This window comes from Chionomys nivalis, chromosome 1 (genome assembly GCF_950005125.1).
Source record: "Chionomys nivalis chromosome 1, mChiNiv1.1, whole genome shotgun sequence".
NCBI lineage: Eukaryota > Metazoa > Chordata > Mammalia > Rodentia > Cricetidae > Chionomys > Chionomys nivalis.
Genome location: NC_080086.1, coordinates 140,571,565 through 140,595,849, shown reverse-complemented (window position 1 = coordinate 140,595,849; position 24,285 = coordinate 140,571,565). Strand labels below are relative to the sequence as shown.

Here is a 24,285-nt window from a genome sequence, read left to right as displayed (position 1 = left end):
TCCCTTGCCTGCCTCAGGCTTTTCTGGGTGACATGGGGGGGGGTGTGATCTTTCCCCCACCCATGCCAGTAGATGAGTAATGGGGATAGGTCTCCCATGCTCACTACTTCGGGGCTGGCTCACCTACACCTTCGTCAACAGGCGAGGTGCAGGGCCTGCTGTTCCGAGTGTTGCAGCTGATGGGGAGGGAAAGATCTCCCACTCTTATGACATCAGTGCCAGCTCTCCCACCTGCCTCAGGTGTTGGTGGACATGGTGTGGGGGATCTCTCCCTAACCCATGCCCCATATGGCAGATGAGGGGTGGGTTAGGTCTCCACCACTTGTGTTCTCAGGGTTGGCTCACCTGTGCCATTGCCAACAGAGTCAGCTCTGCCATTCTGCCCAGACAAGGTGCAGGGTCTGCTTTCCCTAGTGTTGTGTACATGGGTCAGCTCCTTTGCCAGTTGGAGGTGGGAAGGGCAAGAAGGGAGGGCATCTTTTCCTCATGCCTCCACTACACTGCAGACAAGGAGGCAGTACCAGCTATGTCCCTCTTGTGCTCTCAGGACTGCCTCACCTATGCCCCTGACGACAGGGTCAACTCAACTGAGCTGCACATGCAAGGCAGAGGGCTTGTTCAGTTTTCCCACCTGCTGCAGGTGTTGAGGAGTGAGGGGAGGCAGCCATATTTCCCTCATCCACGTTTCCACACGAGAGAGGGGCTTGTCCTGCTCTCCCATCCTCAGGCCCCCAGGGCCCACTTCCCCAGTATTTACAAGTTGGAAAGCACCTTAAGGTTATCCAAATCTTTCTGTCTTCTTGGAGGTATCAACAACACACTAGCGATCTATTTCTGAATGAGTGAAATTTCTCTAGGGCATGCTTTGTTTGCTGAATATAATCATTAAAGGAAAACATGGTGATGATTTTACAGTCTCTTATAATCATTTTCCAGGAATAAGATCTCATTCCAGGCGGGCGGTGGTGGCGCACGCCTTTAATCCCAGCACTTGGGAGGCAGAGGCAGGTGAATCTCTGTGAGTTCGAGACCAGCCTGGTCTACAAGAGCTAGTTCCAGGACAGGCTCCAAAGCCACAGAGAAACCCTGTCTCGAAAAACCAAAAAAAAAAAAAAAAAAAAAAAAAAAAAATCTCATTCCATCTCTTGTTTCCTTGATATTCAGTGGTTATGGTCAAGATGAGGAAAAAATATGTTGTTATATTTATGGTGGAGGGATAAAGGAGGTTGCCTCTTCAAATGATGCAGGTAGAAAAGGAACATAGACAGAAGTGCATTCTTAGTTTTTAATCTTTTCTAATTACCATCTATTTCATTGAGGTTTTGTTGTTGTTACTGTTTTGGTTTTGGTGGTTTACCTGTGTTTCCCTTTTCATTTGTATCACCATAATCGTCTACTTCAGGACTGAAATACGATACAATTCTCCTTGTGAAACAATATATTATTTTAAACTTGAGATGTATTCAATTTATGATTTTAAAGTGAATTACTTGACTGATATTGTATATAAATTATTTTAATTTATATGTATTATATTTAATGTACACACTCTCTTTTTTAAAGCCAAGAACACATTAGAAAAATTATCCACTATGATCAAGTAGGCTTCATCCCAGAGATGCAGGGCTGGTTCAACATACGCAAATCTATCAATGTAATCCACCATATAAATAAACTGAAAGAAAAAAACCATATGATCATTTCATTAGATGCTGAAAAAGCATTCGACAAAATTCAACACCCTTTTATGATAAAGGAGCTAAAAGTATACAATGGAATAAAGAGAGCATCTTCAACAAATTGTGCTGGCAAAACTGGTTGTCAATCTGTAGAAGAATGAAAATAGATTCATATCTATCACCATGCACAAAACTCAAGTCCAAATGGATTAAAGACCTCAATATCAGTCCGAACACACTGAACCTGATAAAAGAGAAAGTGGGAAGTACTCTACAACACATGGGCACGGGAGACCACTTCCTACGTATAACCCCAGCAGCACAGACATTAAGGGCCTCATTGAATAAATGGGACCTCCTGAGACTGAGAAGTTTCTGTAAAGCAAAGGACACTGTCACTAAGACAAAAAGGGAACCCACTGACTGGGAGAAGATCTTCACCAACCCCGCAACTGACAAAGGTCTGATCTCCAAAATATATAAAGAACTCAAGAAACTAGACTGTAAAAGGCTAATCAACCCAATTATAAAATGGGGCACTGAGATGAACAGAGAATTCTCAACAGAAGAAGTTCAAATGGCCAAAAGACATTTAAGGTCATGCTCACCTTCCTTAGCTATCAGGGAAATGCAAATCAAGACAACTTTAAGATACCGTCTTACACCTGTCAGAATGGTAAAATCAAAAACACCAATGATAGCCTTTGCTGGAGACGTTGTGGAAAAAGGGGTACACTCATCCATTGCTGGTGGGAATGCAAACTTGTGCAACCACTTTGGAAAGCAGTGTGGCGGTTTCTCAGGAAATTCGGGATCAACCTACCTCTGGACCCAGCAATACCACTCTGGGAATATACCCAAGAGATGCCTTATCATACAACAAAAGTATGTGCTCAACTATGTTCATAGCAGTATTGTTTGTAATAGCCAGAACCTGGAAACAACCTAGATGCCCTTCAATGGAAGAATGGATGAAGAAAGTATGGAATATATACATATTAGGGTACTATTCATCAGTAAAAAACAATGACTTCTTGAATTTTGCATGCAAATGGACGGAAATAGAAAACACTATCCTGAATGAGGTAAGCCAGACCCAAAAAGAGGAACATGGGATGTACTCACTCATATTTGGTTTCTAGCCATAAATAAAGGACATTGAGCCTATAATTCGTGATCCTGGAGAAGCTAAATAAGAAGGTGAACCCAAAGAAAAACATATAGGCATCCTCCTGAATATTAAACTTCATCAGGCGAGGAAAGGAGACAGAGACAGAGACCCACATTGGAGCACTGGACTGAAATCTCAAGGTCCAAATCAGGAGCAGAAGGAGAGAGAGCACGAGCAAGAAACTCAGGACCGCGAGGGGTGCACCCACACACTGAGACAATGGGGATGTTCTATCTGGAACTCACCAAGGCCAGCTGGCCTGGGTCTGAAAAAGCATGGGATAAAACCTGACTCACTGAACATAGCGGACAATGAGGACTACTGAGAACTCAAGAACAATGGCAATGGGTTTTTGATCCTACTGCACGTACTGGCTTTGTGGGAGCCTAGGCAGTTTGGATGTTCACCTTACTAGACCGGGATGGAGGTGGGTGGTCCTTGGACTTCCCACAGGGCAGGGAACCCTGATTGCTCTTCGGGCTGAGGAGGGAGGGGGAATTGATTGGAGAAGGGGGAGGGAAATGGGAGGTGGTGGTGGGGAGGAGGCAGAAATCTTTAATTAATAAATAAATAAATTAAAAAAATAAATAAAAGTCACACTAACATAAAAAATATAAAGCCAATTTAGCTTCCCAACTAAATATAAAAGGTAGAGTTCACATCCTCTATTTATAGCTCTCCTCGTTGTCAACATCCCTCAAAAGGAAAGCATATTTTTGCAATTAAGAAGCCATATTGAGGAAACATCATCACTTAAGGACCACAGTTTGTGTTATTACTCATGTCCTGTGTTTGACATGAGTATACATATAACACCATTTATAAAACATTTTTTATTACACAGAGTCATTTAACTACACTAAAATATCCTCTGTGCTTTGCCTGTTCACTGTTCCTCTGCCCTAACACTTAAAGTTTGTTGCAATTTTTCTGAATTCATAGTTTTCCTTCTCCTAAACTTCCTCCTCATACATTAGTTTAGGGCAGTATGACTTTGCAGACTGGTTTCTCCGTTCACCTCCTGTTGTGGAATATTAAAGATATGTTATATTTGTTTAGGCTGTGAAATATTTGTTGAATAGTGTAAAGATGTGCTGCATTCTTTTATGTTGCATTTATTTAATTCTGTGAAGCTGTGTTACTTTGCCTGCCTAAAACACCTGGTTGGTCTAATAAAGAGCTGAATGGTCAATAGCAAGGCAGGAGAAAGGATGGCCAGGGCTGGCAGAGAGAATAAATAGGAGGAGAAATTTGGGAAGGAAGAAGGTTCAGGGAGCAAAAGGAGGAGAGGAGGACTCCAGGGGTCAACCACTCAGCTACACAGCCAGACACAGAATAAAAGTAAAGAGAAGATACACCAAAATAGAGTAAGGTAAAATCCCAGAGGCAAAAGATAGGATAATTTAAGTTAGGAAAATCTGGCTAGAAATAAACCAAACTAAGGCCAGGCATTTATAATAATAATAAGCTTCCGTGTGTATTAATTTGGGAGCTGGGTGGCATGAACCCAAAGAGCCAAAACAAAAAACAAAAAAATGAAAAAACAATTACAACCTCCTGAGGAACACTCTGTTTTTACCCCAAGTTCTGTCAGTTATGAAAAGGTGCCACAAACACTCATGTGAAAGCTTTGTATGAATGTAAGTTTCCAACTCTGTGTGGTAAACAACAGCAGTGTGATTGCTGGGTCATACGTAATAAACTGCCAAGCTGTCTTGCAAAGTGGTTACAGTAGTTCTTACTTCTGCCTGCAGTGAACGAGTATTTGTGATGGGCTACATTCTTGCCCATACTCGGTCCTATGAGTGTTCTGAAGTGCTAGAAGCACTCTATTAAGTGTGCCAATGAATATTTGGTCTGTATTTCCTTGACAACACTTGGCATGAACCATCTTTTTATATGTATATTTATCATCTGTGAGCATTTTTCTCCTCCAATGTTTTCACAACCACTTGTGAAAAACCCTACGACAGAGCTCACCAGACTCAAGTGTCCCTGGTATCCTGAAGTCTTAAGGCTTTTTGGTCACTTCTTTATTCTACTTGTTTAGATATAATGGTTCAATGGTACTATTGTTCATTGTGATAGTCTTTTATCAGATAATGTTTTTTGCACATATTTTCTCCTGGTCTATCTTGTTTTCTTTCTCTTGGCAACATCTTTTACATACAAAATACATAGTTTCAACAATACCTAGCTTATAACTTCTTTTTTTCATAAACTGCTTTTAGTGTCATTTAAACATTCTTCTATGTTATATTTTGATTGTTTTTATTTTGCACGTGTCATTTTGGCTTCTGGTTCATGTTGACTTTATTCTTTTTCTGCATGGTGAAAGCTGTGTCCAGAGTCATTGTTTTACACGTGGACTTGTAATAATTCTGGTGCCCCTTCCTCCTTCCAGATCAGTAGGAACTGCTTCTAAACTCTTGCTTTGTCCTATCACCAATACACTCCTCGTATAGCATTGGAAAAGGATGCAGGAAGAAGCATATTTGCCTCATTCCTGATCTTGGTGAGGCATCTAGAAATTTCTCACCAAGTATGATGCTAATTGCGTGCTTTTTGTAGAGATTATATGTTAGGTTGGGGATTCCTACTTGACCATTCTATTTTAAAGACAGCAAGAAAGATACATGTGAGGGATGTGTGATAGAAGCAAACTGAAGGGTCACTTAAGTACCATAACCACCAGCTAAGACGCTTCCTGATTTGTTAACACTAAAGAACATATGTTAATCACAAAGCCACTTTCTAACATTCCATATGTTCTACTGTTGATAAATATTTCAGAGTCTGTGCCTGGGAAGTATTGCTATTTGTCTCTCATTATTCAAGGGCCAGAATCAAAATGTCTCCTTTCTAAGAATCCTGATGTATTCATAAATGAAAGAATTCCTCTTATAGCATTTGGAAAATGATCTTGTGTTTCTGTTAGTATGCACATCCTTCTACATCTCTCACTAGAGTTAATTGGCATAATTTCTTATAATCAAATCTAAGCTTCTTAATTTTTTTCTTGTACATAGTAGACACTCTAATATTTAATCAAATTAAATTGGTAAATGTCATTATTGAATCAATTTACTTATAATGGCTTACTTTTACAATGTACTTTATGAGTAACTTCTGGCGTGTGATACATTGTCTGACATAATAGGTATTATAAAGGTGAATAGGTCACCATTTTCTCTTACTAATAATGCAGATTCCAAGGTCAGATGCACACTCACTGTTTCACTCATTAAGCAACTACAATCACATGTATCCTGGACTAAGCACCATGGATACAGAAGGGATTTCGTGGGTTTTACATTTAGTTAGTTCATTTGTATTATGGAAGAGACATTGATGAGGTGAACTCTTTCACTTGAGTCTGGTGAGCTCTGTCGTAGGATTTTTCACAAGTTGTTGTGAAAACACTGGAGGAGAAAAATGCTCACAAGCAAGTTCTAGTTTAGCACAATGAGACAGTGTCCGGGGAAGAGAGGGGCTCTGCTTGCAGCAAGTCCTGTACCAACACAATTAGGGAGGAGAGCATGTTGATAAAACTTAGTTCTCTTTCAAGAGTTTGATGCTCTAGAAGGAACTTAGATTACAGAGATGGTGGACTAGAAAATGAGCCATGTGAGCATCACTCATGTTCCCTCATCCTTTCTTTCCTTCTTGGCAGAAGAAGGCAAAGCCAATGTAAAGAAGACAGAGCAACCAAAAGGTAGTCATTGAGGAAGAAAAAAAAGCTTGAAAGTTGGGACGTGGTCAGAACAGTGATAACGTGGATGAATTAGTAGGTCTGATGTCACCAGGCTTGAAGTTGTTGCAGGTCTCTAGGAGGCAGTGTTTGTGGTCTTTCAACTAATAATCTCATGCTCATTTTTGCTGGTAAACGATGATAACTCCAAGTTCAGGGAGCCTGGCATTAGGTTCCAGCTGGGGAATAAATGCCTTGTCTTTAAATCCAGCTCGCTCCTAAATGGCAAGAGTGAGCAACCTTCACATATTTCATGGTGGGAGGAAGCCACCCACAGAATAAGTCATCACAGACTGCCTGTTCCTCTCAGCAGAGTGTTGATGGAACACACTCTTCCCCAGAATCTGCCTCTACTTTCCTGAATCATTTGGAAGTCTTTACCAGTGTTTGTGGGACTTCGATACTTGGATAAGAAGTGAGAGCAGAAGGGGATTCCTGGCTTGACTTTGTTGCTTGAGATTTTGAATCTTCCAAACTTATGAGTACTAGGAACAATGGCTTATTCTTCTTGTTCATGTAATTTTGTTGAAAATAATTTTAAAATATTTTCACTGTGAGCACCATTAGCCTCATATTAAATAGTCTGTGTGGAAAATGGAAATAGAATAATTAAATTACAGAATTATCTCATCTCATTCAATTCCTCCCTATTATGTGAGAAGAAGCTACATTCCAAGAAACTTGAAACTACATGTCTAGTGTCCTACAGCCAATTGATAGCTATTTGTTGATTAATTTAAACTGGAAACTACATGCTTTTCATTTCCCTGGTGATGGATTAAAATCTTTCCTTTGCTCATTAGCTGTTGAGAGACTAATAGGAGAAGTGAGAATAAACTATTCAGATAGTTTTAAGCAATATTTTAGATAGTACTTACTATGATAGGAATACTGCTTGTATGTGTCTACATATAAATAATATATAATCACATTAATTTTCTAATTAATATCTATCATACATTACTTCTTGATGTTTTGAACCATTCCTAGCAAATGTATAGTAGTGACATCTTTTCTAGCCTTCCTTACGTTAATCAGCTCTGTTTTGATTAGTTCAGTTGTTTCTGGTATTCATTTACACAGCCACTCATTTGGCAAACACATATTGAGTATCTTACCTACACCAATATGATAAGATAACAAAGATATCTGCTGTGGATTAAGTTGGGTAAATTGAAGGATAAACACAGACTTACAAAACAAAACCAATACTTTAATAGTAATTTACAATGAGTTAAGGGTAACTGTGAAACAAATATAGACACATTTATATAGGAAGAGGTTGTAGGCAGAAGAGAGAAATGAACACTGAATACTGAGGCATAGAAACTCAAATTTTAGAATCTAGGAAGATGGAATCAAACTTGAGAAAGATTGCTTTATGCTAAATAGGAAGAAATTCTGGAAATGTCATTATTATGAATGCAATTAAAATGTGTTTTTATTAAGACAAAGTGATAAGTACAGCTTCCAGAGATTCTAAAGTGGTAAAAAAAAAAGGAGAGAAAATTAAGCCCTAATAATATATTCAGCTACATATGGAAGGAGTGAATGGTGTGTGGACAGGGTCCTCTTACTAGACCCAAGAAAGACTGAAAGTTCTGTTTGATAGCAGTGGAAGTGAATGTTCGAGCTAGGTGGTAAGGGTGTTCCTTTATTTTAGGATTAAATTTGAGAGATGGAAGGGATGTAAGAACCAAGGAAGGCTTGTAGGCTCTTGAACTGAGCAGGTATGCTAAGGGAATGCAATTGGTTGAGATGCAGAATGTTAAAAGAGGATAAGATGAAACCAAGGAAACAATGAAGAATTCACTGTGGCATATCCTAAGTTTTCTATAAATATCCATGTGGAAATGTCAAGTAAATGGGAAGTTTAGAGAACGGACAAGATTTGGAAATTTGAGTATGGGAATCGTCATCATTGTTCTATAAAACCAAGGTGAAGTTGAATTCGGATTTGGGAGGGTAGGTGGAGGATTATTTTAAGGTGGATCATATGATAGTATGTTTCAAACTGGATAGAATGACCCAACAAGAAGGATAAAGATGGTGTCCTAGGAAATACTGAATAGAAGCAACAGAATGTTTTTTGACTTGTGTTGAAGGAGCTGTGGGCAGGCCTGCTTTTTGTCCTGCCCAGCTCCCTGTAGATGGAGTGGTGGGCTGCTTCCCACCACCCAGGAAAGCTCCCAGCCACCGGCTAGCTTTACCGAAATAACAACATGGAAACTGTATTCTTTTAAACACTGCCTGGCCCATTAGCTCTAGCCTCTTACTGGCTAATTCTCACATCTTGATTAACCCATTTCTAATAATCTGTGTAGCACCACAAGGTGGTGGCTTACTGGGAAAGATTGAGCATGTCTGACCTGGTGGCTGGCTTCATGGCATCTGACCCAGAGAGGAGAGGCATGGCGATTGCCCTCACTTCCCTCCTTCCCAGCATTCTGTTCTGTCTACCCCACCTACCTATGTTCAGACCTATCAGGCCAAGCAGTTTCTTTATTAATTAACCAATGAAAGCAACAGATAGACAGATGACCGTCCCACATCAGACTTGGGATGTGAGAGGCCATTTTCTGATTAATAAATTATGACCATGGGAATTAAGTAGAAAGAAAGATTACTGAAAGTGAAAGTGTAATGGACAAGGCTTACAGGGACAAACAAAATGGAGTGTAGTCTACATTGATAATGAAATCTTGCAGAAAGATGACAAAAAAGCCCTTCTATTATTGGTAGTGAGTGAGGGTGAATACAGTGGGTATCTATGACTCCACAGTCGGATGACATGCGCAGAAAAAGCCAGAGCACAGAGCAGCAAAGCAAACACAAAATAAATTTATACCACCCCCAAGTACGTAGATCAGATTGTTTGGTAGGAAGAGCAGAAGGTCCTGGCTTGAGATGCTGACAAAGGAAAGAACATCTAGGTTGCAGCTGGATAAGGGACATGGAAGGCTATTCATTGCTGAAGTTGGCATACAGGGAGCATGAGTCCTTGAGACTAAGGGTAGTCCAGAAAGTATAGAAGATGGGTGAGATAAGCAATGCCACTCCCTTGAATGTCACTTGGGGGCACAATGGGATAATGCACATTCTCTTCTTCTCTTAATGTTTCAGCTTCTCAAGAGTTAAAGTCTTAGTTTTGGTAGTGAAGTGAGTAATCTTGAGAGTTTTATTAATAATCTTTTTGAGAGCATGAGCCTAGACGTTTCTTTTATAGACTTCTGTGGGCATTGCCAGAGCTGGAAAGAGACATTGGGTAGTCTTCAAGTAACCTTTTCCTAAGAGCTACTGCTCTTAGGGGAGTCAGTGTATGAGAGAGGAGAGGAAAGAAGAGAAGTGTGGATAACATTGAAGATCTTATAAAGGGATGAAGAACCGTTCTGATAATGAGTATGAGAAAAAAACTCAAGGAGGTGGTTAAAGAGAACCCCATGGACCCAAATTATGTCAGGGTTATTCTTCCTTTATGAAGTTAGATTATTACCCACAGGACCTATTAAGAAGGGGTGACCAAAGCTAGAAACTGCAGCCTGTTCTCATGAGATCAAGTGCACAATTGAAGAAATTTCAAGACTCTGCTAAAAACCTCTAGCATGCTCCGGGGACTCCACATCTCCACAGTTGTAGAAATTCTGTAATCTCACAATTCCAGATATTTCTGTTATCCCGATTGAGTGATTTCAAGCCAACAAAAGTCCTCCACAAACTAAGAATACCAAATTTGTTTTCTACCTGAAGAACTCTTACACTGGTTGATAAAATGATTAGTCTTAAATGTCACCTTAATAAACACAGAACACCTGGGAACAGAGCCTTGCTTGAGTAATTGTCTTTATCATATTTGTCTGTGAGCATGTCCTGAGGGTGATTATCTTTATTTTATAATATAGAGGACAGCATTCTGGGTAGCACTTCCTCTAGGCAGCAGGTCCTGAACTGTATAGGATAGGGAAAAGCTGGGTGTAAGCAAGCATTATCTACTCATTTGTTTCTCCCTGATCCTAACTACGTTAACATCCCCTCAATGATGGTCTAGATTCTAGAACTATAAGAGAAAATAAAACCCTTTCTTCCCCTATGTTGCATTTTTTTTGGTCAGGATATTTTATTACAGCAGTGGGAATTGTCTTAGTTGGGGTTTCTAATGCTGTGATTAAATGACATAATCAAATGCAGTTTGGGAATGAAAGGGTTTAGCAGAAATTCAAACAGAACAAGAACTCGAAGGCAGGAACTCACGCAGGGGCCATGGAGGAGTGTTGCTTACTGACTTGCTCCTCATGGCTTTCTCAGCCTGCTTTCTTAAAGAACCCAGGTCCAACAGCTCAAAGATAACACCACCCACATGGGCTGGGCCCTCCCCATTAGTCATTAATTTTTAAAAATTTCCCCATAGACTTTTCCTTAGGCAAATTTGGTGGGGGACTTTTTCTAAGTTGAGGCTTCCACTTCCCAAATGACTCAAGCTTGTGTCAAGTTGACATAACATTAGCCAGCACAACACCAAAACTAGAACAACTGGTGATTTGTTTCCTTCACAGGAAAATGATGAAAAAAAAAAGACAAAAAAAGATAAGGAAGAGTTGGCAAACATGTGGTCGTTTTGAATAGATTTAATAGATTTCCCATTAATCTTCCCTATGAAGTACTTATTTTACAACTATTCCAGATGTGAGGGAATGTGGTATAAGAAAAGTCTGAGAATTCTTTTCAAGTTCAGAAGGCCACAGAGCTGAGATGAAAGTCAGGGCCCTCTTGCCTATCATAAGGACTACAGACCGTGATTGGGTGAGACAGGTGGTTCAGTGGGTAAAGGCAACTACTACCAAGCTTAATGACCTGGGTTCAATCCCCAGAACTCAGAGGATGGAAGGAGAGGACCTCTGAACTCTTTATTTTTTTCCCATGGCTTGTGCATATACACAAAATAAATAAATAAATCCAAAATAAAAGCTAATCAAACAAGACAGGCAGCAAGAATGTTGTCTAACTACCTGGAGTTTTCTTTCTCAAGATCATTTGCCCTGACCCATATGTTTCTCTGGAGTCGATTGCATAACACAGCCCTCTTGGCAAAGGCTGTGGTGGCTGTCACTGCATGAGGTTTCATGTTTCCTGACATTGCTATGGGCTGATGTGAAAGGGAACAGTCGGTTGAGGTTGCTCAATCTAAAAAAATCTCAAGTAGAATCACTGTGTGAAACAAATTGTTTTCTCATTTTGAATGTCTTCAACATTCTGAAAATGTGGTAATGTTCCAGTACATTCATGTTTCCTTTTTTCAACTTATTAGCTTTTGTTTGTACAAAGTGAAGATTTGGTACATATAGTTTTGCACCTTTAAAAAAATTAAACACGTTGTAAACAACCATCCACATTAGAGGGTCTCTTTATAGACACAGGGTTCAATGTTCAATGACATGGCCATTAAAATATAAGGGTGTAGGGAGAGAAATGACTGGATGTTTCAGGTTCTAGGGACAAGATAATCCAGGTTTAAGCTTCCCCCTACAGTCAACTGAAACTGACCAACACTGAGGTTCAAATGTTCCTGGAAACAAAGTGATTCCCTAGGGGAGGCAGCAGAGCTCATGCATCACAGCATCTGCCCTGGCTGCCATGGGAGAGTTCAAGGCTATCATTCAGTTTGTTTAGTCCTTATCTAAAGAGGTGCTCTGAGGGTCCAGTGAACAGATGTCAAAGATGGCGATTCAAACAGCACTTGGCTCCTAACTAGAAGGAGAGCTAGCTTTTGTAGGCTCAGTGAAGCTGGGGACTGAGGTAGAATTTGCTGTTATACAGTGGAAGCTTAGGACATAAGACTAAAATGCAACAATTCTTCCAGGGCTTCCCCACAGTGATTTGATTGACATGTGACATTCCAGCTCAGAACACAGACAACTGCCTGGTAGCTCCTGCCCCTCCATGCAGAATCTCCACTATACCTAGAGACAACCCTCCAGCTGAGACCAGGAAAAAGATTGTGTTATTCTAGGGTCCTTCTTCTGTGACACATCTGCTGTTAAAGCATTCTGATTCTCCAATGAGCGTTCCATCTCAGAATATCCTTGGGCAGAATTTTGGAATTTTACTTCTTGTGAAGTCTTGCATTGTCACAGATCTTCACTCATGCCCACAGGATGCAAGATGCTTCAAAAGACACTTCCTCCAAAGAAGGAGTCAAGACCTGTGTGAAGCCAAATAACTATGATTTTAGTGCCAACCATGGTGGGGGGTACTTTCTCTAGTGTTCTCAGCTCTCCTATACCAGATAACCACATAGGGTTTGAGATACAATTGGATATATATCACTTGTGCCTTACATTATTGTCATTTCTTTTTAATTTGCTACACAGGAGACCCAAAAGCTAACATTCCTGAATAAAGCAGCTCCCCACTTGGGGCCTTATTTTTTTTTTTTAACTATTTGACATTTCTTGGTCTTTAGATTTTGAATGTGAAATTAATGATTATCATAAGTATCCATCATTTTTACAGTAAATTTATAAACCTTAAACTGGTAAATGTACTTCAACAGAATGGCACAATTTGAATACATAAAGCATATAAGAACAATGTTACTGACAATTATATCTGGAGTACTTGTCTGGAAGTAACAGAGAATAATCAGATATTTGCAATGAGTCAGAATGTGTGCCTTTATCAGACATCCATTGAAAATGGCAATGTATGTGCCATGTGATTAGTGATCATGCACCAACACTGGGGTGCCAGAAATATTGCTGAAGCCTGGCTCTTCAGTCATTTCTCTGAATTTGAAGCCTGACCTAATGTTAATTGAAACATATATTATGACAATGACTCAGGCAGAAAGGGTGGGTTTGAACCTAAATTTTGCTATCTTAGATTTACATGGTTTTTTAACACCTATTATGTGCTCAAAGCTCAAAGACTAGCCTGACATAAGTAAAGTTGGTGTCAAAGTTCAATTACTCTCTTCTCTATCCACATCTTCAGAACACAACGTTGAACCCATCATTGTGAACCTGTGACAAGCAATGCCAAGTTAATTTCCAGCCTGGTTGCCCATAGTGGAGAAACTCTTCTGCCCAAATCAGGAGGAATTCTGCTTGGGTAGGTGAGCCTTCCTCATGAGACTTGGATGACTCCACTGCTGCTCACAATCTGCCCTCTGCCTAGTCCAAACCTCAGCTCTGCACGCATTGTCACTGATTTGCCTGTCTGTGTGCTTTCGGTCAGGTTGCAGAATCTCCCTCATGATGATGGAGAAGCTACAAAGTTCTGACACCCACAGAACTGGTCTGGACAAGAGCAAGAGAGAGATCTTAAGGCATACCAAGAGAGCATGGGCACCTATGGATGGGCATCCACTTTCTAGCTCTGAGGAGGAAAGCACAATGATCACCATGCATGTGCAAGGTAAGAGAAGTTCTCTGGGCATCTAGAAAATGTCCAGTTATGGGTTGATGAGGAATATGAGGTTTTTGGTTGGGGGCAAGTGACTTCTAAGGACTTGAACTTGGCATTAAAGAAACAAGTGTTTCTGGTACAACACCAAGATGTTCTATGAAATGGACACATCTGACTGCACCCCCCTGTGGACCTCAGCACAATTAGACCAAATAAGGGATAATAAATATTGCTTCCTTTCTATTCGAACACCTTTATGCTAGACCCCAGGATTCTGAAGATGCATCCAGTCTGTCAGCATAAATCTTCTTCCTACTGTTCCTGTTTCTGGTCCACTCCTCTTCTTCCTCCTCCTCCTTCTCCTCCTCCTCCTCCTTCTCTTCTTTTTCTTCTCCTCCTCCTCCTCCTTCTCTTCTTCTCCTCCTCCTCCTCCTCCTTCTCCTCCTCCTCCTCCTCTTCCTCTTCCTCTTCCTCTTCCTCTTCTCCTTCTCCTTCTCCTCCTTCTCCTTCTTCTTCTTCTCGCATGCGTGTAAGGGAGACAGAGAGATAAAGAGGTGGTCTGTCACTGAACTTGAAACAGTACAATTCAGCTAGACAGGCTGCCAGAGAGCTCAAGAGATCTGCATCCTACTAGGGCAGCCATGTCTCTTTGTGGGGGCTGAGGTATCCAAATATAGCTCCTTATGTTTGCTCAAAAAGCACTTGAATGTCAGGCAGTGGTGGCGCACGCCTTTAATCCCAGCACTCGGGAGGCAGAGGCAGGCGGATCTCTGGGAGTTCGAGGCCAGCCTGGACTACAAGAGCTAGTTCCAGGACAGGCTCCAAAGCTACGGAGAAACCCTGTCTCGAAAAACCAAAAAAAGAAAAAAAAAAAAAAAAAAAAAAGCACTTGACCCGCAACCCATCTCCCCAGCTCCAAATGAATGAACTGTTTCAGAAAACAATTTTATTGCATAATTTTGGGGGTCTTGCATGAGGCACTGATGATCATTTTAATAATGTACAAAAATAAATAAGAAAGCATTCCCATTCTATCCATCCATGGTACCACAAATGAACACTACCCAGAATCTCCCAGGATTACTGGCTATCTGTTCGGTTTTACCTGATACCCTATGTGAGGATCATTCAAATATTTTATGGACAAAGTCAGACTGAGCCCAGGGTCTGAAGTGGTAGCCAACAGGAGCTGGAGCAAATGTCTCTCAGGAGCAGCTCCCTTCATCTTTCCTTTCTCATTACCTATTTTTGAGCCGGCACTAAAGATCCACCTTAAAAGGCTATGCCTTTCTAGCACAGGTTGCCTTTGGAAATCCTGGGAGTCTACTGCAATTTGTCCCTGGAATGAATGCAAATCTGGTTTCTAACCTGGCAGAGAATTCCTTGCAAATAAACATTGTTGGCTAGCTGCCTTAGGTAAATGTTGGGATTTAATAAGGAGAGGTTCCGTGGTGATTTAGAAGCAGCAAGAGAGAAACAAAAGTCCCATACGCTTTTCTACCCATTGAATTCACACCAGGTGATTTTACAGCCATTCTGACATCTCTCACCTTCATTGATTCATTTAGCTAATCCTTAACATTTTGTTCCTTTTTTCTTAAGTTATAGTCTTTTGGCAAGTTTACATCCATTCTTGGAAGAGGCTGATTATGGAAAACAGGAGGTTGTGCCTCCAGGGGGAAAAATGAATATGCTTGCATGAACATGTGACTGACTATGTAGGAAACAGAGCTGCTGAGTGGGGCCGATGATAGAGTGGGTCATTGTCGCGCATTTGCTTTGACTAACAGATATGTTTCTTTTGCCTTTACAGAAAATTCCAAGCAGGAAAGCATCCAGCAGTGGCTGGACTCTGGATACTTGTAAGTGGTGCTTTATTTCACTTTAGCCTGTGTGTGAGCCTTATACATTTCTCTTGCAAAGTTCCATGGAAATAATGTGGGTTAACCCTCCCTGGGATGGGCTGCTAGCCAGAGATTACCAGTGTGGGAGAAGTCTGGATTTTCATATTAACTGGGTACTTGAAAAATTACTATAATACTGCAAAAGCTATATGTCAATTTGGAAGCACAAAAGTAGAAAGAATGGTATTTGGAGCCGACTGTGCCTCCACTTTTACAGGTCTCTCAATGAAATCTAAGTCTGATTTTCTGTTCAGTTTAATTACAAAAGCAACTTGGTAATAATTTGTTTGGGCTCACGATGCTTTTGCTTCTTTTATAGTGTCTCTGTAAATGAAAACTTCCAGCAAGCCATCAACCATTCTGGTAAGGCAAGAAAACCCAGAGCAGCTGCTCTTTGTAGAACTGAGGTAGCATTTGTGTGAAAAATGCCCCTGCTAATAGGCCTTCCTCAAGGTTGGCATAGAAGAGGCTTTCAGAAATAAGTTCATCTTCTCATTTGATTTTCTAAGAGCAGGACTCAGAAAGCACAGCCATGTCTCTAGCAGCAGGTAGTGGGCTGAAACCGTATCCTTTCTGTCATCAAACACTCAGATGGCAGCAGGAAACTCTCAGGGGCTACGCAGATATTTTCAATAATGTAATTATAATAACAAAATTTCTTAATTATTCATAATATACTATAGTTTTATTTCTAAACCTATTTCCTCTCTGGTATTTTGGTATCAAAATTGTATTTCCCTTTCTTCTCTAATCATAGATTTGTCCTAGAGATCAACAAATGACTAAATCCTAAACCAAACAGCACAAATATTTCTGAGACAGAAATGTATCGGACTGTCTCCCTAGGATTTGATATAACATTATTAAAATAATGAGTACAGGTTTCATGGATTCCATCTTCATTGAATGAAAATACCAGACTTCATGGGCTCTAAGAGTCCTCCATTACAAAATGTGCTTGTCTTATAAGTTCCACTCAGATGACCAGATGGAATCTTGTGACTAGCCATGAAAATGACATTGACACCAAGACTAGATCATAGGCGTTAAAGCAAATAACATTCTGGGATTGAGCAAATGCCTGGAGAACACATCCAAATATGATGCCAACTAGGAATATAATGATTAGAGAGAAATCTGTTGGTCTTACAGCAAGTTTTACCTTGATTCTCTTAATCGTTTCACATCTTCTACTGTGTCTTCAATTAAGATTGCCTACTACCTGCCCAATTTAAAGTAAATTGGGGCACTTTACTTTAAAATTTTGAACTAGAACTGTATTTGCTTGCTTTATATTTTAAATTTATTTTTTATCCTTTGGCGGTTTCATCATGCATATAATGAATTTTAGTCATCATCACCTCCTACTTCCTGTTGTCCACAGTCTCTCCTCTTGTCATTTCCCTTTTCTTCTCAGAAAGGTCCCTCCTATTTGTACGCCATGTGTGTCTCTACTGAGTTTAATTAGGGTTGTTCACATGAGCATGGATGAAAAGTTGTTTACCGGATCATATCCAACCAATCAGTGGCTACATGACAGAAAAAAGTGACACCCTTCCCTAAGTACCATTACGTGTTAATAATCCCTCAGTGAGAGTTAGGCCTCATGAGCCCTTTCCTCTTCCATGATAAAATATTGACAGGCCCACTGTTGTGCAAGTCTCTCTACCTACAGGGGGTTCACTGAAGACAAGGCCATACCATTCTAAGAGAAGTCTTTTTACAGCGTACCTTGCCACACTTTGGCCTTCCACTCTTCCCATCCTTCTTCCTAGATAGACCCCAAGCCTCAGAGAGAACGCTGTGGATGACCCACTTGGCGCTAAACGCTAAGCTTCTCTTTTCTCTCCACACTGACTAGTTAGATGTTTCTGAGCTTGCCACTGTTGGCTGTAACAGATATTTCTCTGGAGACAGATAAAGAGAACACTAATCTATGCATAGCAACATGAAGGTTTAGAAGACAGTTCGATCACATTTCATTTAAAATGCTTTATTTCTAACACAAATCTTCTATGAAGTCAAAATTTCTGAACATTTTTTCCAATAAATTAAATGACATATTAATTCAGACTCAAGGAAGAGACGACAACATAGGTAGGTGCTTCTCACAGCATAGACCTGTCTTTGACTCTTGCTCATGACAGGTGGAGAGGCGTTTGGTCATACTGCATTAAAAAATTCACTTCCTGGAAAATATAATTCATGGCCTGGTCTCATCAGAGCCAAGCTGATGAACTACAAAGGAACAGCCATGAGGAAAGCAGGGTCTCTGTGTGGTCCTGAGATCAGAGGGGCACAACTTCTATTTGACAACCCCTTCATCATCAGCAAGGCTTTTAACAACAGAAGAGCTTCCTACCTGTGAGTTGAGCCTTCTGCTTTCCACAGTCCTTCTCACTGATGATAGTTTGAACTGAGTAAGCCATGTGGGAACAGAGCTGGTCTCATTCTTGTGTTGCAGGTGATGGGCCTGAGTTGTCAAACGCCATGATTTTGGGTCGCAGAAGGGTAGATGCAGCCATAAAGATGGACTTGGAACCTCCCATGAGCCTGTCTGTATGTGCATATAGATGCTCAGACCTTTGGGAAGTCCAGAGCCGTACTGGGACATGCAGGGAAAGAAAAATAGATTGCAGTGAAGGAAGAAAAGAAGCTGCTGTCCAGCCAGGGGGTGGTGGCACATGCCTGTAATCCTAACACTCAAGAGGCAGAGGCAGGTGGAACTCTATGAATTCAAGTTCAACCTGGTCTACAAAGAGAATTCCAGGATAGGCACCAAAGCCAAAGCTACAAAGAGAAACCCTATCTTGAAAAACAAAACAAAACAAAAACAAACAAAAAACAAACAAACAAAAACTGCTACTAAGAAATGATGAGGTTAAAACTCAGAAAACCCTGACAGGATATACAGTGACATCACATTATATTCCTACTTACCACAGAGACAGTGGCTTAACACACAAAGTTTTCCTTCTAACTAGACCGGATACGTTCCCTCGTCCCCTCTTTCCATATTAATTTTAATAATTACAGAAGGCTGGGCAGCTGCCCTTCCCACTTACATCCCAGCTAATACAGACTTCGTGAATGATACCCTTTCACCGTCTGCCCCATTTGCTCACAAATATCAGTGTTGTAACTCAAAACCATGTGACTTCCTTCATGTCTCCCTAGAGCACTGTAAGTCAGCAGGTGGTGACTTATAAACAGGACTCAGGCACCATTCGGTTTCTTTCTCATTCAGTTTCTTTCTCTATTCCCTTTCTAAAAACTCCCACTGCTGAGTCCAGACAATCTCCCCTTACAGGTCTCTAAGTGTATTTCTTGACTGTGTGGGCTTGTTGGCACATCACAGTTCTGCCCACACCATAACCAGACATCAGAATCTCTTTGAGAACAAAGTACTGAAGATCATGTCCATAAGATCCATCTTCCCAGACGGATGACCTCACAGTCCATACTGAAACTGTAGATAGCTTAGTGTGTGACAAATTCATCGCTACCACCCGAGGGCACATTGAATGTCTCTACCACCTGACTGGGAAAATACGTAGTCATTACAATGTAAAGGTACGACACTCACGATTGACAAAGGCTTGACAGGTAGAGTAACACAAGTGACATGGTGGACACACCCAACCATCTTTGTGAGTGAAAAGGTCAGAGCAATTTCCCATGTCAGGAGATCGGTTTCTAGGAAAGATGTATTTAGTGAAAGTTACTACTTAGTGGACTGTTAATACACTCACAATCTACAATATTCCCATTTTTCTATTTTTCTAGTATTAGAAACTGAACACAAGGTCTTCTGGGTACTAAGCAAGCAGCATAAAACCGAGTTCTGTGCTAGACTCTATTCTTTTAAAACAGGCGCTTGTTGTCAATGGCTCAAACTGGTCTTGAACTCTATTCCTCTCCCTCCAGAACTTTAGGATTTTAGGCACCTACCAATCCTTAGACTGGTCCCCAGAGGAATAAATTTGTTTATTTCTTGAAGGGATCTTTTAAATCATAAGAAATTAGAAAACCAATTGCAAGCATGGTACTTCGTGTCATAAGAAAGGATCAGAGTAAATCCAGCCAAAGCCCCTTAAAGTCCATGAAGAGAAAGCATGCTGGGATAAGAATGTTGCTCCCCGCTTCTTAAACAGTGGCTGCGACTTCACATGGGGTCATGTAGCTGTGGGTGTCACCAAAAATCTGGCAACAGTTAAAAGTTCCTGAATAATGACCAAAACTTAATTCCAAATCAAATATGCAATGGAATCCAAAGTGCTGTGGCAGCACTCAACCAGATTTGTGTCACATGACTTCCTCGTAGTTCTCACATGCACCAAGCTCATGATACAAGGTCTATGAATGCTGCCTAGATCACCCTAGAACGCTATGGGACCATTGTGAGTCATGAAGTGCAGGGAATTACTGCACATAGAAAGGTTTCTGCCTTTACAGAACCTTAACAATTTAATTACGGGATGTAAAACTTTCAACATTTTCCTACAATCTTTCCTCAGTGTATAAGTATCAGATAATTTATCTTTGGATATGTTTGATTGGAACATTTGATCTTAAAAACTGATGTTTGACTTTCTGACTTGGGTTTAAAAAAAAACTATTCAACGAATTTTGTCTTGAAAATAGGACAGAATTTCCCACAATTTCTGAAATGGCTCTAAACGTGCTTCTGTCATTTTGTACTATGTATTTATGCAAGGAATGTTGTCAGCATTGATATTTATTAAATGAGAGTGTCATTAAGCTCCTCAAAACACTGAATGCTCTATAATTATACACTGTATTAAATATTTCAGAAAAAGTTTAGTTCTATACATATTATTATCAAATCAGTCTCATTAGTATGCAAATTTTATTTAATTTTAAAAAATGGTATATTATTATAGGAAATAATTGTCTTAAAATAAACTTCTTTATGATTTATTAATGGATAAATGTTTGGTTGTGTACCCAGCTGTCTTAGTCATTGTTCTATTGCTGTGAAGAGATACCATGACCAAGATAACTCTTATAAAAGAGAGAACTTAATTGGGGTCTTGAATAGAGTTTCAGAGGTTAATTCATTATCATCATGGTGGGGAGCATGGTGGCAGGAAGGCAGGAATCATGCTGGAGAAGTAGCTGAGAGTTTTACATAATGAACAGTAGGCAGAGAGAGAAACTGGGCCTGGCATGGGCTTTTGAAACTTCAAAGCCCATCCCCAGTGACACAGTTCCTCTAACAAGGCCACAGCTCCTTATCCTTCTAATCATTTCAAATGATGCCACTCTCTGGTAACTAAGCATTTCGGATATGATACAATATGTGGGAGATTCTTATTCAAACCACCACACCAGGTGAGAGGGGTTGAGAGTAGTTGCTCCCTGCTCTGGGGAGGAACACACGTGTCAACTCTTGCTCTCAAGAATGCTACTGTTTCTCGATCATGGTCATTTGATCATAGTCTAGGCTAACCTCACAATGAAACCCTGGAGTCTTAGCTCCTTCTGCTTCTTAATCTTTCTTCATCTAATGTCTCTTACATTAAAGTCTTGTTCAGATGGCCTCTTGCCATTCTCTGAGGAGTTCCTAAGTCTCCTATTCTTTGAGAGCCTCCTCCTGTATTCTTCATGAAGATGCACTTTGTCTTGTGAACAACAGTTAGACCCGTTATAAATCCCACCCACATGGCCCTTGGCTTATACCGGCTCAGATCATTAGAGACCTGATCCTCCTCCTCGACAAATCTTAACCAGGCTTCGGATCATCTCTAATCAAAAAAGGGTCTGAGTAAAACCATCAAAGATGATGCCATCAGTTTAGAAAGTTTTTAGAAGACTCACCTAGTCAATGGAATATCAAGAAAAACAAGAACACTTAATGTGATGGAAGTAATTAGAGTTTGGATAAAGACAAAGAAATTAAAGGAAGCTAAATGTACGCAGGACAGAATTTGGAAAGCAATCAGTCAGAAGAAGTGGTTCGTACATTCAGGGAGACAGACATTTTTGTTTTAAGTAAAATGTACTCAGATGATAAATTTCAGAAGTTCCAGGAAGGAGGAATCATAGACAGTCTCAGGGTGGGGATGGCACAGGAGTGACATCTAAGGCCTGGTTTCCAAGGCATGGACAATTGTAACTGAGGTCTGGGAGCAGTAAGATTTGAATGTCATGGCTTTGCTTAGAAGACAGTCGTGAACAGTTTTGAGTGAGCATCTCTATTTGGTGCAGGCTATGACATTACTTCAAAGAGGAAACAGACGTGAGGTTCTGATAGTCTCCTGGCTGTGGAAGAGCAGTTACACCCGAAGCATAGATGATGACAGACTCAGGCTCAAGATGGCAAGGGCTTGCACTGGTGTCAGCTCTAGAACACGAAGAGGCACGTGGGGTCAGGAGAGGGAAAATGATTCCAATTAGCTGTAAGATTTTGAACATGAGTGTCAGCCAATATGTAAGAGACTGTTTGGGGTAGGAATATGGATTAATAATTTGCCATATCAGACAAACATACTGTGGATTACCACGACAAAGTGTCCTGGCCAGGCAGGAGTTAAATTTGCCGAAAGCTGCAGAATGCTATTCTTTAGAGCACTGCAGAACTGTAATTTGATTAGTCTATTGGACGATATTCCAAAGAACCAAATGTCTTCCATGAATCAGTCAGAAATGCTTAGGAAAACCAAAATAAAAAATGCATTCTAAGCCAACAAAGGTGCTAATTAGTGCCTTCTGCATATCTGACTGCATCTTCTCCAGTAATACACTGTGCAGGGTTAAGTGCGGTATCTGCTGCTTCAGATGGCACAAGTCCACCTAACAGTAGGGAGGGTGGCTGGAGATTATATCTAGAAGGAAGCAGAATTGGAATTTTAACCACGGAAGGGAATGAAAGCAGCAGAGCGGGGACTTTTGTTCTCACTTGAGCGTCCCCCTGAAACCAGTGCTTAGGAAACTTGTGGGCAATAGGAATGTGCTGACCTTTGCTTCACCTTCTCCAAATGATTTCAACCAGCATTAAAAATCTAAGAAGGGATCCTGGAAGGGGGAAATGATACAGGAAAAATCAAAGCCAGAAAGAGATGGAGTGTGGGACTGAAGGTGCCCAGCTAGCAGGGCGCTGCCTTACGTCATAACTGCAGGTGTGTTCACCAGGTCTGCCTCCTGCGTACACAGCCTTAAGCCTGATGCCTACAGAAGTTTCAGGACGTATGGGGTAACAGGGGAAACGTTCCCCTCCTGTTATGATGTTCCCTGTGCTTCAGATTCTTGCTCTGATCAGAGGCAGCAAATGCTTGAAGGAGTTGGGCAGATAGATAGTCACTAATGAAGCAGGCAGCATAGAGACTAGAAAATTGGAGTGTAGGCTGCCTTCAACAGATTTCTACCCCGAAGACACCTGGGCCTGTTCTACTCTCTCTTCCAAGTTTTAAGGAAAGTCTTGGAATTCCAATTCCTGTGAGTCCTGGCACACTGTGGGCCACTAGTGTGCGTCTCTCCTTCAGGTTCATCTTGGAAACAGGCCAGAGATGCCTGGACTTTGACAAACCCAACCTTGGCCTCCAGGAAACTTACCATACGAATCAGAAAAGTGGGGATGGGAATAATGGTTTCACACGGCCTTCTGAAAGACTCTCCATGACTGGGTCTACCCGCTAGAGGGCCAGCTGCTGCTTCTGCAGATTCAAGACATCAGAAACACTGTGAACCAGCACTTGGCCTCCCAGGACTGAGGGAGACTGTGAAGGTAGAATAGAAATCAACTAGTGAGGCTAATTAATTATAATAATTTCATAACTTTTAAAAATCAGGCTTATCTTTAGAAGTCATATCAGGGCCCTTGGGGTGGGTTTTCTTCAGACTCTCAGCTTGGCAGCAGAGTGTTGTGTGTCTGAATGCAGTAGCTAAGCTAGATTTCTGTGTCATTTCCAGAACTATCCAGAAAAGTCTCAGGAGTCCAGGAAAGCCCTCAGTAGCTCTATGTGTGTTTTCATGATGATGGGATTGAGGTGATAGAGCAGCCGTCTCCTACTGTTGCTGATGCTAAGCTTCGAAGGACACAGTTGGTAACAATGCTAAGCTTCGAAGGATGTGGCTGAGTGCTTGAAAATAGGGAAGCTCCTCCCCCACACTGGTGCTGATGGTGTAAAGTTTCCATGTGTACCAGGAGACCACACGATCCCCCACTGTGAGCAAGCCTGGCTCACATCACATTCCATAGAACATATGCTACCTTCAGGAACTTCTTTTTCCCCTGCTTGCTGCCCTTTGTATCCCGACAACCAGCTTGCTCCTAACTACAGAGTCAGGTAGAGGGATGTGTTCTCTAGAGTGTGGCTGCTAGGGCTGTGTGGCCATTGAAATTTCCTGAATTCCAAG

At 40.9% G+C, this 24,285-nt stretch overlaps 1 protein-coding gene across 1 annotated transcript in view; it reads left to right on the top strand.

The window, feature by feature from the left end:
- Itprid1 (ITPR interacting domain containing 1) overlaps positions 1 to 24,285 on the top strand; it is a 123,243-nt gene that overhangs the window by 5,616 nt on the left and 93,342 nt on the right. Inside the window, exons 2-5 of the mRNA XM_057788184.1 lie at positions 13,589 to 13,705; positions 13,832 to 14,011; positions 15,816 to 15,864; positions 16,226 to 16,269. Of these exons, the coding sequence (XP_057644167.1) occupies positions 13,849 to 14,011; positions 15,816 to 15,864; positions 16,226 to 16,269 (256 nt within the window). The 5' untranslated portion in view covers positions 13,589 to 13,705; positions 13,832 to 13,848. The remainder of the gene's footprint in view (positions 1 to 13,588; positions 13,706 to 13,831; positions 14,012 to 15,815; positions 15,865 to 16,225; positions 16,270 to 24,285) is intronic.